Source organism: Budorcas taxicolor, chromosome 19, assembly GCF_023091745.1.
Source record: "Budorcas taxicolor isolate Tak-1 chromosome 19, Takin1.1, whole genome shotgun sequence".
NCBI classification, from domain to species: domain Eukaryota; kingdom Metazoa; phylum Chordata; class Mammalia; order Artiodactyla; family Bovidae; genus Budorcas; species Budorcas taxicolor.
This window is the reverse complement of record NC_068928.1, coordinates 38,410,994-38,423,798: the sequence shown is the minus strand read 5'-3', so window position 1 is coordinate 38,423,798 and position 12,805 is coordinate 38,410,994. Positions and strand designations below refer to the sequence as shown.

Below are 12,805 nucleotides of genomic sequence, written 5' to 3'. Positions count from 1 at the left end.
AGTCTGGCGTTTCACGTGGAGGGGTTGACTCTCCCATAAAGCATAAAGTCTTTGAGCGTGAACTACAAGGCGCACCGGAGACTCGTTGCTCTGCACGATGGGGGCCCTACAGTCCTCACCAACCGTGTAGAATTTGCCGAGTTATTAGCCAAGAGGGGCGGGGTGAGGCGGGGCGGGGCCGAGGTGGCGGGGTGGGGAGGTGGTGGCCGAGAGAGCTTCATAAAGCCACAGCAAAGGCGCCGCGACGCTAGTGACAGCGACCCGCTGGAGAGGGAGCCCGGGAGCTGCCGCGCGCCCGCCAAACGCGGGCGCAGGACCCAGGCGTCCGAGCCCGGGCTCCGGTGGGGCCCCGCCCCTCCCCCAGCCCCAGGGCCCCCGCCCCGCCCCCACCCACTTCTGCCCAGCCGACCCCCGCGCCCGCCCCCGCGCGGAGAGGGGCCGGTCCTCGACGGCCCGCGGGAACGTGCCAGCCCGCCCCGGATGGGCATCGTGGAGCTAGGCTGCGGAGACATGCTAACGGGCACCGAGCCGATGCCGGCGAGCGACGAGGGCCGGGCGCCAGGCGCCGACCCGCAGAACCGCTATTTCTACCCGGAGGCGGGCGCGCAGGACGCGACCGACCGTCGCGGGGGTGCCAGCCTGGGGGCGCCCTACGCCGGGGGCGCCCTGGTGCCCGCCCCGCCAGGCCGCTTCCTCGGAGCCTACGCCTACCCGCCCCGGCCCCAGGCCGCCCCCGGCTTCCCCGGGGCGACCGAGCCCTTCCCGCCGACGCCGGGCGCCGAGGGCTACCAGCTCGGGGACGCCTACTCGGCTCCGGACCCGCGCGCCGCACTCTACCCGGGGCCGCGCGAGGATTATGCACTGCCGGCGGGGCTGGAGGTGTCCGGGAAGCTGAGAGTTGCGCTCAACAACCACCTGTTGTGGTCCAAGTTCAATCAGCACCAGACGGAGATGATCATCACCAAGCAGGGACGGTGAGTGAGCCGCGCGCCGGAGCGCCGAGCGACGGGAGCCCCTTCGTCCTGCCCGCCCTGACCTAGACGCGCTTCTGCTTTCCTGTCGAGAGCTTGCTAGTGTCTCCGTGTCCCTCGCAGCTTTGGCTCAGGCCTTGAGGGGAAGGAGGGAGTTGAGGTGGGGACGGACAGTCTGGGGGTTGTTTACTCTCGGGACATTGCACCGACAGGCGCAACCCGAAACCCGTGAGTGACGGAGGAGAGAGACACAGGGAGCCATGGTTTGGTTTAGGGCGAGGGTGCCTATGGTTTCCCCAGGCACTAGTGTGCCGCTCTCTGCCTGAGCGGGGGACACCCAGGGCGCAGGGGGAGTGTGTGATGTGGGTCTGACAGAGCAGAACACCTCTTCGCCCCTATGTGCTGGGAAACCGAGGGGAGGGCCGAGTCTTGCAGTGGAGCGGGCAGCAAACCAGCCCTCATCTCAGGGGCCCTCTGTGCCCACCTCTCCCAGCGCCCTGGCTGCTGTTGTATACAGGTCAGCTCTAGGGGAGGGAGACGTGTAAAACTGGGATTTGGTGACACAGAGATATAGTCGCCAAGTTTCCTTTCCGGTAGTACTTTGAGATCATGTGTCTGGTGTGTGCGTCGTGGGGGGAGGGAGATGATACAGTGGGAGAGGGCACAGATTCCTTCCCCACACGGTCCTTGCCTGAGGGCACAGATGTCAATGGGCCTGAGCAGGTGAAGCGACCTCAAGGGTTCCAGCTGGCAGCCAGTCCCACTCTCTGTACCCTTCAAGGCCTGTCCCCGAAAGCCTGCCCCACCCTGATCCAGACATTCAGTCCACCCTGGGGAACCCCTGGTTCCGTGGCTCAGGCTCCCCTGAGCCCAGTGCGTGCAGGGTAGGGTTTGGGGCTAAGGGTGCTGCTTCCGGAGAGAGTCTCCTACGTGGGGAAAGAAAGAGAAACTTGCAGCTTGTGTGTTATTTGTGTAGCAAACTCCACTGAGTGGGCCCTGACTGTGTCTGGTGGGTGAGAGTGTGCACCCACCCTTCCCAGGGGGGTTCTGTGTGGGCAGAGAACTACTGAGGGCCTCTGTGTGGAGCGACTGTGTCATCAGTGGACCCAAGAGGTGTTGAAGAGCAGATAGGAAGTGTGGGGCTCGGGAAGGGAGAGGGGAGAGGCCATGCTGGGCCAGAGGGTTGACATTCATTCAAGCAGCACCCTTGGCCCCAAACCCTACCCTGTATGCACTGGGCTCAGTAGAGCCTGAGCCGTGGAACTAGATCCCTCAGGGTAGACTGAATATCTGGGCATTGCTGGAACATTTTTCCGTCCTGATGAATGATTTCTGTGGGATGGCTTGGAAGTGAGGGACCTGTCCACCGATCACAGTTGGCTTCAAGTTGCTGAACTGTTCTTTCTCGGGGATGAACCCAGGAAAGACGGCATTTTCTTTTATGGCCTGGCCTTCATCTTCTAGGCCATCTGATAATTCCTCTCTGCTCCCCCAACCCTAGCCCCCTTCTGGGTGCACCTAGGCACAGCCCAGGCTTCTAAGCTGTCATGTCTAAATTGGAGGGAACCCAGAAGGTCCTGTTCCGTCTTCTTCCTGGATATACAGGGACCTAGAGACAGTAAGAGGCTTTTCTGAGGTCACATAGCACATCCATCGCTGGCAGAACTGGCACCAGCTCCCAGATGGTATGTGCCTGGGTTTCTTTCTCTGCTCCCCCAAGACCAGGGGTAAAAACAGCCACCAACACTGTCCGAAGGCCTTGATGCATTCATGGTGCTTTCACTTCCATTATTTCACTGCACTGGGTAGGCCAAGCAGCCTCCCCGTTTGCAGCTGAGGGCGCTGAGGCGCAGGGGGCTGATGGCTTTCACTCGGTCACACGGCAGACCCGAACTCAAGCCTCCACTCCGTTGAAGCAGGAAGCCTTTCCTCCCCGGGGCGGCCTGCTGGGGTCTCCCCACAGACCTGTGGCCAGGCCCCTGACCCTCCAGTCTTGAGGGCTGGGGTAGACAGAGCTTCAGCAGAACTTCAGGGATGGGATCTGGGGGTGCAGGACTGGCTGTGGGTCTTAGGGTGCAGTGCAGTACATATTGCTGTGCTGGTTGTCTCCTTTACAACCTCCCTTTTCCTTTACATTCCTGCTGAATAATCCTCTGTTGACAGTTGTGTTGTCTCTCTTTTATTTTTTTTTTTATTTTACTTTTTTATCTTTTGGCTGTCCTGCACTCATGTGCAGCATGTGGGATCTTAGTTCCCTAACTAGGGATTGAACCTGAGCCCCCTGCCTAGGCAGCTTGGAGTCTTAACTACTGACTCACCAGGGAAGTCCCTTGTTGTCTCTCTTTTATTTAAACCCACACACTTAATTTCCTTTATTATGAAAAATTCCAATATATACAAAAGTGAAGAGAAACGTGTAACAGATCTCCATCTACCCATTACCTAGCTGTCGATACTAGTCCAACCCTATGTCTACTTTTCCTTTCTCTGTTAACGTCCATACCTCGGGTCTGAAACTATGTTAGTGATAGCGTAATTAGTAAGTAAATCCTAGACACTATCACTTCATCCTTAAGTAGTTATCTGTGCACCTCTAAAAATGTTTTTTTTTTAAATAAACGCAATACCATTAGCAAACCTGAAAAGAAATTCTTAAATATCTTCAAATTTCCCTGATCGTTTTGTATGCTTGTGCGCACTCCAGTTTTGCAGTCCTCACGCTTTCAATCCATCCTGACGGACTGCTTCGGACACTTCGTGGGTTGGAGCTGTTGGAAGGTGACAGTGGCCTCTCACCATTTCCCTTGAGGCCTCCTCTTGGATCAGGCCTCAGGGGCCCCAGGGTGCGGTGGAGGAGACAGAGGACACACGGTCCCCAGTTCGGCACCCGGGTCTGTGAACTTAGGCTCCAGTGATCTGGGAAGTCGGCAGCCATTTCCTTCTGCTACTGGCTTCTGAAAAGCAAGACGGGCTCAGTGAACAGCTCCCTTTCTGTCCTCCTGCCCTGGTAGACTGGCTTGTCCCTCTATGGTTTCCAGTGATCCGTCAGTCACCACCACATCACCCACGACTTTCTTCCTTTTTGAAAAATCCTTCCAGCAGGCCCACCCACAGCCCCGTAGCCTTTCGCCTTGGGGCTGACTCACTCCCTCCCAGATTCTTCCTCTCCTACCCACCCTAGAGCCACCCCGCAATGTGGACAGGACACACAGTCATGCTCTCCTCCAGAGCAGGAATGGGATGGGGAGAGGGCCGGGGGGAGGTGGTTCTGGAGTCCAGAGACTGATCCAGGCAGCTCAGATGGGACTGGGAGGGGAAACAGATGATAGGAAGATGGACCGGCCAACTGGAGGGTTTGGAGTTCGAGTTTGTGTGTTCCTGGTCTGATAAGCGCACTCATGTTGCCCAGCCTCGTGTTGTTTCTGGGAGGCAGGCTGTCTGATAGTCAATGGTAGACATTCTCAGCAGAGGAAGAGCGAGGCGGCTGTCTCTGTGTGTGGGTGTGTGGGTGTGCAGTAATTGCTGGCAATCCCCATTTTTCTGGGTGTGATTAATTGATTATTATAATTAAGATAACTCTGTTGTTAAACAGCTCTATTTGCATTTGTGTATGTTTGTGCGAGGTTAGGGCTTGGTAAAACAATTTCAGTCCCGCATTATCCTCGATCGCAGGCCTCAGCCCTTTTGGTTTTCTCCTCTCTATATTCCAACTCCAAGAACTTTTTAGATCTTGAAAAAATATTTTTAGCTTTAAGCCTGCTTTAATTTGGGCTGATGGGCTTCATTTCTCGTGGGATGGGTGAAAATGGCTTTGGTTTTTCTCTTCCCCTGTTTGCTGGTGGCCGTCTGATTTCTATTTAGTGGATCCGAGGTTAGTGGGAGGAGGCACTCCCTTGATGCTCAGGTGCGTTTTTCATTTGGATCCGTAAAAACATTGCCGGAACATGCTCCTCAGACTTCCCTGGCAGCCCAGTAGTTAAGACTCCAAACTTCCACTTCAGGGATCATGGGGGTTTGATCCCTGGTTGGGGAAAATCCCACACTCCCGGTAGAACATGGCCGAAAACAAACAAAAAAAACCCCTCCTCAAAAGTGGTTTCAATTTACACCCCCACAGATAGTGGAGGAAAGGACCAATTATCCTGCAGGCTCAATAGCAATTAGGTATTATCAATTTTGAAACATTTTGGGAACATGCCTGATAAAGTGTTAGTCATTCAGTCATGTCCAACTCTTTGCAACCCCGTGAACTGTAGCCCACCAGGCTCCTCTGTTTATGGGATTTTCCAGGCAAGAATACTGGAGTTGGTTGCCGTTTCCTAACCCAGCTCTCTTACATTGCAGGCAGATTCTTTACCGTCTGAGCCACCAGGGAAGCCCAGACTGATAAAAACCATCTCCTTTAAATTTGTGCCTAATAACTGCGAATTGGAGCATTGTCGGAAGTGTTCAGGATGGGGAAGGGGTACAATGACTCGGCAAATCATTTCAAGGTGCATGGTCCTTAAGGAGTGGTGAGCTCTCTTTTCTAGGGGCTCAGATTGGCATCAGACTCCCTTTTCCTTCCCAGCAAAGCGTCATGTAAATCAAGGGCTATTTCGGAATCCCAGCTGACGGTGAGTCTAGATCTTTCGAGTGAAGCTGAGACCTCCCTTGTCCTCTCCCTCTCCCCTGCCCTGCCCCAGTCTCCTTGTGTCTCCTGCTTGTCCCTCTACTAGTAAGAAGCAGGAGGGGACGGTGGGGATTATAGCACGTGCCCTGCCATCAGGAGACTCCAGCTCTGTGCTTCCACCAAGAAGCCATCACCAAACTTCTCTGAGCCTCATTTTCTTCAGATATAAAATTGGAAAAAAACATTTTGTACCTCAAAGGACTTTTTCAGTGAACTGGCTGCTGCATGAGTAGACGTACAATGAATAAGTTCCCTTCTCTCTCTTTCTTACTACGTGTCTGGATAGGAACTGGGTACAATATAGGAAGCATGAATGACCTGACCACTGTTGCAAAATGAGTTAGTGGTAGCAATGGTTTGAAAATATTCTCTCACTCTCGATTGCTCAAAGCCTCATCCCTAACTTTGATTTCTCCAGTTGACTGGCACGCTAAGCTCCTGGGACCCAAGGCCTCAAACCAGAACTCTGGACTCTTGCTTGGGGTTCTTTAGCCAGGCCAGAGAGTTTTGATCACTCTGGGCCTGGGAGAAGGTGGGAAGAGGGTGGGAGAGGGGAGACGGTGAGCTGAGTTGCACATCTTTCAAACTTCTTAACGGCTCTGAGAGGAAAAATGGACAGGAATTGTTATCTCCATTTATAGGTGAAGAAAGTGAGGTTTGGTTTAGGAATTAACTTATCCAAGGCCGTAGGGCCAGTAAGTCTCTTTTTCTCAGCCCAGGAGAGTCTGGGGAAGGCAGGAAGGTGACAGTACTCTCCCCGGAGATCTTTCCAAGGTTATTAGGGATGTTGCTCTAGGACCCTCTGGGGACTCGTGTGTGTGTGTGTGTGCGCGCACACACGTGCATGCTCAGTTGTGTCCAGTTCTTGGCAATCCCGTGGACTGTAGACTGGGATCCACCTGAAAGTGTTCCCTGACCCCTGGAACTCTCAATCCCCCAGGTTTCCTGACTCATGGACCAGCGCCTTTCTTCCCGCCCTGCAGGGCTTCTTGTAGGAGGAGGAGAGAAGTGTGTGGGAACGAAAAGCAATTCTGATGAGGGTTTGATTCTGCCGTCTTAAAAAGTGTGCTCTTCCTGCTTGAGTTAGAAGAGACAGGCTAAGCCGGAAAGGCGGTGGTGATGGTAGAGGTGCTGGTTGTAGTGATGGTGGTGATGGGAGTTGTGGTCATTGAGGTGTTCCTTGTAGTGATGCTGGTGATGGTGGAGGTGTTGGTTGTAATAATGATGATGTTGATAGTGGAGATATTGGTTGTAATGATGGTGGTGGTGGTGGAGGTGCTGGTTGTACTGATGTGGTGTTGGGGTGGGGGAGTGATAGTGGAGGTAATGATCATAGTGGTGGTAGTGATGGTGATGCTGCAGGTGCTGGTTGTAGTGATGGTGGTGATGGGGTGGTGATGCTGGAGGTGATGGAGATGGTTGTGGTATGGCAGTGCTTAGTCCTCTGAATCTGTTACTCAGCACAATAGCACAGCGTCCCAAATCCAACTTCCTCCACTTTTCCTGGGAACCAGGACTTTGATCACGAGAACTGTGCCCAATAGATTCCCTCGTCCAGGTGGATGGAAAGCTCCGGCTAGGACTTCAGCTACTTGTCTGAAGACCCAGGCCTGGAGCAGGTAGCACTGCAGACGTCAGGCCCAGGAGGATGGGGCAGGGAAAGCCTGCAGATGACCGCTCTGGGGCTAGGTGTGTGTTAGCACCGTGAGAGCCGCAGCGAGAGGATGGATGACAGACTGAGGCCAGACCAGATGAAGACCTACTAGGAACAGCCTGTGTTGGGGCTGGCTTGTGGCATTGCTCCCCTCCAGGGAGCAAACTAAGGCTAGAGACGGGTGTACAGCTAATGTTAGCAACTGACACTCAAAAAGAAAAAAAATTTTTTAAGCCCTGCTTCATAGTGTTTGCTGATTTCCCTTGCAAGCTGCCCACATGTTATCACTGAACTTGGAGTTGGGAAGAGACGTGAGGCAGCAAATATTATCTAGTATATCTCCACCATACCGATAAACAATCTCGAGAGCAGAGATAATAGTAAAGTGTAGTAAAAAATATCGAGAAGTGATTTTTTTGAGTATTTATTACCTTGACTTGTAATATATTTCATGGTAGTTTCTATGATTTAATTTTTATTGCTATTTATTTTTGGTTGTGCTGGGTCTTCACTGCTGCACAGGCTTTCCTCTAGTTGCCACAAGCGGGGACTACTCTTATTTCGGTAAGCAGCTTCTCATTGCAACGACTTCCCTTGTTGTGGAGCACAGGCTCTAGAGCTCGAAGGACTTAGTAGTTGTGGCTCGTGGGCTTAGTTGCCCTACGGTATGTGGAATCTTCCCCGGCCAGGGATCGAACCATGTCCCCTGCACTGGCAGGTGGATTCTTAACCCCTGGACCACCAGGGAAGACCTGATTTAATTTTTAATTGTTGCTGTCGAACAACTGGCTGGCAGACTTCCTGGACTTCCCCAGCTGGCTCTGGTGAGGATGAGAGCTGGCTCCAGCACACCACTGATGGGTGGCCTTTGCCCAGGAAACGGCTGTCCGGGGGACTGCGGGCTGATGATATTGGTGGGTTTCTCTGTTCTCCCCAGACGGATGTTCCCATTCCTGTCATTTACTGTGGCTGGGCTGGAGCCCACCAGCCATTACCGGATGTTTGTGGATGTGGTCTTGGTGGACCAGCACCACTGGCGGTATCAGAGCGGCAAGTGGGTGCAATGTGGAAAGGCCGAGGGCAGCATGCCAGGTATGTGCCTCCTTGGGAACCGGGGGCATGATTTTCTCTAAGACTGTGCGCCCCCTGGTGGAGCCAAGAGGAACCCCCCCCAACCCCCTGCCTCTGACTGCTAGGATTTAGTTCTCTAGTTCCACCCCGCCCCATCCACTCCATCCCACCACCCCCCTTCCCCTCCCACTTCTCACTTTAATTCTGTGCTCTGTCCTGTCTTCAGCTCGGTCCTCTGCCCACACCTCCCCCATCCTGCCCCGGCTGTCCTCCCCCTCCATCCTTCTTGCTGTGCCCCTCGGAACAGGCAAAGGAAGCCCCATATGACCAGGGACCTGGTCCCAGGAGCTGCATGCCAAAAAGATATAACTGTCCACAGGGAACCGCCTGTACGTCCATCCAGATTCCCCCAACACCGGAGCCCACTGGATGCGCCAGGAGGTGTCGTTCGGGAAACTAAAGCTCACGAACAACAAGGGGGCTTCCAACAATGTGACCCAGGTGGGACACCTCCCCTCAGGAAAGCCCCCCACCTCTCCCTGTCCCTGAGGCCACAGTGGGTCCTGCAGGCTGATTCTGTTCTATAAGAGTGACCTCTCTCCCTCTCTGACTCTGGTTCTTTCCCACCCACCTTGAGAGGAAGCTGAATCTCAAGGCAGACGGGGGTCACATTCAGGCCAACGTGGGCCAGCCCAGCCTGGGTGTTTCTTCACCGAATCCCAGCTGCAATTGCTAGTATTGGGTATGGAGTCGATACTGGTGGTCCTAGGGAGAGGGTGCAGAGTTTCTTTGAGTTGAGCAAACCTATTAAAGATGCCCTTATTCCCTGAGAAGCCCTGTTTGTGCTAATACTTTGGTCACAGTGGCCATCTGGAGATAGGAAAGGGGCAAGAGAATAGCACTGGTGCCCTGAGGAGGTTCAGGACTGAGGTTGGAGGCTTGGGAGAAGTTACATGTTGGCAGGGCAGAACAAGGGTCACAATGACTTCAGGGTCCTTTGTAGCTTGGCCATAGGGTGGACCATAGGTGGGGTGGGGAGGGGAGGGTTCCTTTGCACTCCCTCCTCCCATGCTCACAGTCATCTCACCCGCCTCAGATGATTGTGCTTCAGTCCCTCCATAAATACCAGCCCCGGCTGCACATTGTCGAAGTCAACGATGGAGATCCAGAGGCGCCCTGCAACACGCACGTCTTCACTTTCCAAGAAACCCAGTTCATTGCCGTGACCGCCTACCAGAACGCCGAGGTGAGGGCTGCCTGCGCGAGGGTAGGCTGAGCCTGGGCAGGTTGGGTGGGAAGAAGGGAAGAGCAGGGCCCCTTGACTTCTTGCGAGTGAATTTGGAAGTTCCTCAGCCTCAGACTCAGCACTCAGATGACTGTTTCCCTTCTCTCTAGATTACTCAGCTGAAAATTGATAATAACCCTTTTGCCAAAGGATTCCGGGAGAACTTTGAGTCGTAAGTGCCCCTGGGTTCAACTCATGTTGGCAGAGGCCTTCCTTGTCTGTCTGGGACTGGAACTCCAGACAAGTGCTCAACCCTCTCTGCCTCTGCGGTGGGGAAGTGTGCAGTGGGTGCAAAAGGGCAGTGGGCAGGTCAGGAAGGAGGTATGGGGAGGGTCGTGCAGCAGGCAGGCTCCTAACTGACCAGTTCTATTCGTGACCCCCTGTCTTTTGCCCCCTGTTTGTTTTTTTTAAAGCATGTATGCATCCGTTGACACCAGCGTCCCCTCCCCGCCTGGACCCAACTGTCAACTGCTCGGAGGAGACCACTATTCCCCTCTCATCCCCAACCAGTATCCCGTCGCCAGCCGTTTCTACCCCGACCTTCCTGGCCAGGCCAAGGATGTGGTTCCCCAGACTTACTGGCTGGGAGCCCCCCGGGACCACAGCTACGAGGCCGAGTTTCGCGCTGTCAGCATGAAGCCTGCATTCCTGCCCTCCGCGCCCGGGCCCACCATGTCCTACTACCGAAGCCAGGAAGCCCTGGCGTCTGGAGCAGGCTGGCCTGTGGGCTCCCAGTACCCTCCCAAGGTGGGCCCAACCAACTGGTTCCACTCCATGCGAACTCTGCCCATGGAACCTGGCCCTGGAGCCTCAGAGGGGCGGGGGCCAGAGGAGCAGGGCTCCCCCTCCCTGTGGACTGACATTGCCCCACTCCGGCCGGAGTCCAGCAACTCAGGACTGGGCGAAGGAGACTCTAAGAGGAGGCGTGTGTCCCCCTATCCTTCCAGCGGTGACAGCTCCTCTCCTGCGGGGGCCCCTTCTCCTTTCAATAAGGAAACTGAAGGCCAGTTTTATAACTGTTTTTCCAATTGAGCAGATGACGTGAGACGAAAAGGAAGAGCGTCGTTAGGTTGGTGACGCCAACCACACCACAAACTCAGGACTGAGCCGTCCCCAGCTGCTTCTGTCCTGTCTCCTTTTGTAGTTGGTTGAGGAAGAGGGGGGCCAAGAAGGATTCTGAGGTTCACCTGCTGTCTCCTGGCCCACCGGGAAACCTGTGAGGACTGTCCTATGCCCCAACTACAGTCATATACCTGGTGCTGCTTCTGGCTGTGGGTTCCCAGCTGGAGAACATAAACTGGACCATGGAAGGTGTGGGACACAAAAGAGCTTCCTCTCTTCTGCAGGTTGGGGTTGGGCTTGGGGGTGGGGGTGTCAGGGTCAGGGGGGATGGCCCAGCTGGAGACTCAGATCTCTTCCTCTGTAGAGTAACTGTCAGCATTTTCATTTCTGTGTGTGTTAATCCCTGATATGGAAATAAAGACATGTGGATTTTGTAAGTCAGCCAGCCAGGGTCAGGGAGAGGACCCGAGTGACTTTGAACAACTGGCCTGGGCCCCACCCTCTTAGACACAGTGGAGTCCTGAGGAAGGGGCTGGCAAGGGCGGGGGATTGTGCATGACTCAAGAAGCAAAGTCTTGAGATTTCCCAAGTGGCTCGGTGGTGAAGAATCTGCCTGACAGTGCAGAAGACACAGGGTTTAATCCCTGACCCGGGAAGATCTCACATGCCGTGGGGCAACTAAGCCCGTGCCCCGCAACCATTGAGCCTGTGTCCTGGAGCCCGGGAGCTGAACCTGCTGAGCCCACGTGCTGCAGCTGCTGAACCCAGCGAGCCTAGAGCCTGCGCTCTGAAACAAAAGACGCCGCCTCAATGAGAAACCTACATCCCACAGCTAGAGAGTAGCCCCGCAAGTAGGGAAATGCTCCGCACAGCACTGAAGACCCAGCACAGCCAAAAATAAATAAATAAAATAATTTTTTCATTTTAAAAAAGAGCACTGACTTGCCAAGGGGACAGGGGATGGTGTGTAAGGATACATTTTTCTTTTTTGGGAAACAGGGGAGGCTATTTATTGTACAGAGAGTGGTGTCCAGATATATTACTTTTGTCTTCATCACTTTCTGGAAATAAACACAAAACTGTCAAGCGTGTCCTGCTTTGATACCTGGGTGGGGGACACAGGCGGGGACTCTACTGGGAACTGCAGCTGTACCCAAACTATTCTCTCTGCTCTAGAACAGAACTTGAAGTTCCGAAGACCCTCCTAGAAACTAGAGGTGATTTCACTCGGGATAAACTGAATTAGAGCAATTCTGCATGTCCTGCCTTGGTGCTCAGGTTGATGGCTGATGCCACCTCTTAAGGTATCTTGGGATACCCTGACTGTAGAGCTGGATGTGAGGGGAAGACCAGAGGGTGGGGGCTCTGCAGAAAAAGATGACACTTGATTTTTCTGTGCATTTCTGGCAGCTTGGGATCTCCATCTTCATCTTGGGGTTGTTCAAAGATTAAGGAGTAAACGTAAATAGGACCACATGAAATTGCTGTTTTCAAAGGTCAAGAACAGCCAAATACTGGCAGTTTCATTTTATCCAACCTAGTATATGTAATGAGTTAAAACAGTGCCAGAAAAACAGTAAGCCCTCAAGGTGTAAACTATTATCATTGTCAATATTATCATCCTCTAGCTGTTTCTCTCTCTCCTTGCAAACATACTGAATTGTGGTTGTAAAATGATACATGCTTCTTTTAAAGAATTAAAGCATTGTGGAAAAGTATGAAGACAACAATAAATTATCTTAACTCTTACTGCCCATGAATAATTATCACTAACAATAGATGGATTAGATAGACAGAAGTATATTTATGATATTGGAATCATACTGAAAATGCTTTTTTTTCTTAATGAAAACTATCAAATTTTCATTAACAGAAGCTAATGATAATAACAACCCACCAAGCAAACCATCAAGACCCCCCCCCCAAACTCTCAAATGAGTGAAGAGAATTGCTGAACTCAAAATAAGTCTTCCTTCAAGATGAGAAATATTTCTTGAAAGAGCATGCAAAGGTTAAAAAAGGAGCTATGGGAAATAGTAAAAGGTCAGAGTTACTATGTTTGCCTCACCCCAGTCCAGAGTATACCATTC

At 53.1% G+C, this 12,805-nt stretch overlaps 1 protein-coding gene across 1 annotated transcript; it reads left to right on the top strand.

Annotated features, from left to right (window-relative positions):
• Positions 1–480: 480 nt before the first annotated feature.
• Positions 481–10,747, top strand: TBX21 (T-box transcription factor 21). The gene is made up of 6 exons (XM_052658698.1): positions 481–974; positions 8,235–8,389; positions 8,748–8,869; positions 9,465–9,614; positions 9,764–9,825; positions 10,067–10,747. Exons 1-6 carry the CDS (start codon positions 481–483, stop codon positions 10,683–10,685), a joined length of 1,602 nt encoding a protein of 533 aa, XP_052514658.1. The 3' UTR covers positions 10,686–10,747.
• Positions 10,748–12,805: the final 2,058 nt, after the last annotated feature.

Excerpts from the sequence above, each read along its gene's own strand:
- TBX21 (XM_052658698.1), top strand. The coding sequence starts at position 481 with ATGGGCATCGTGGAGCTAGGCTGCGGAGACATGCTAACGGGCACCGAG. Across the intron at positions 975-8,234 it reads ATCATCACCAAGCAGGGACG|ACGGATGTTCCCATTCCTGT; the intron begins GTGAGTGAGCCG and ends TGTTCTCCCCAG. Across the intron at positions 9,826-10,066 it reads TTCCGGGAGAACTTTGAGTC|CATGTATGCATCCGTTGACA; the intron begins GTAAGTGCCCCT and ends TTTTTTTTAAAG.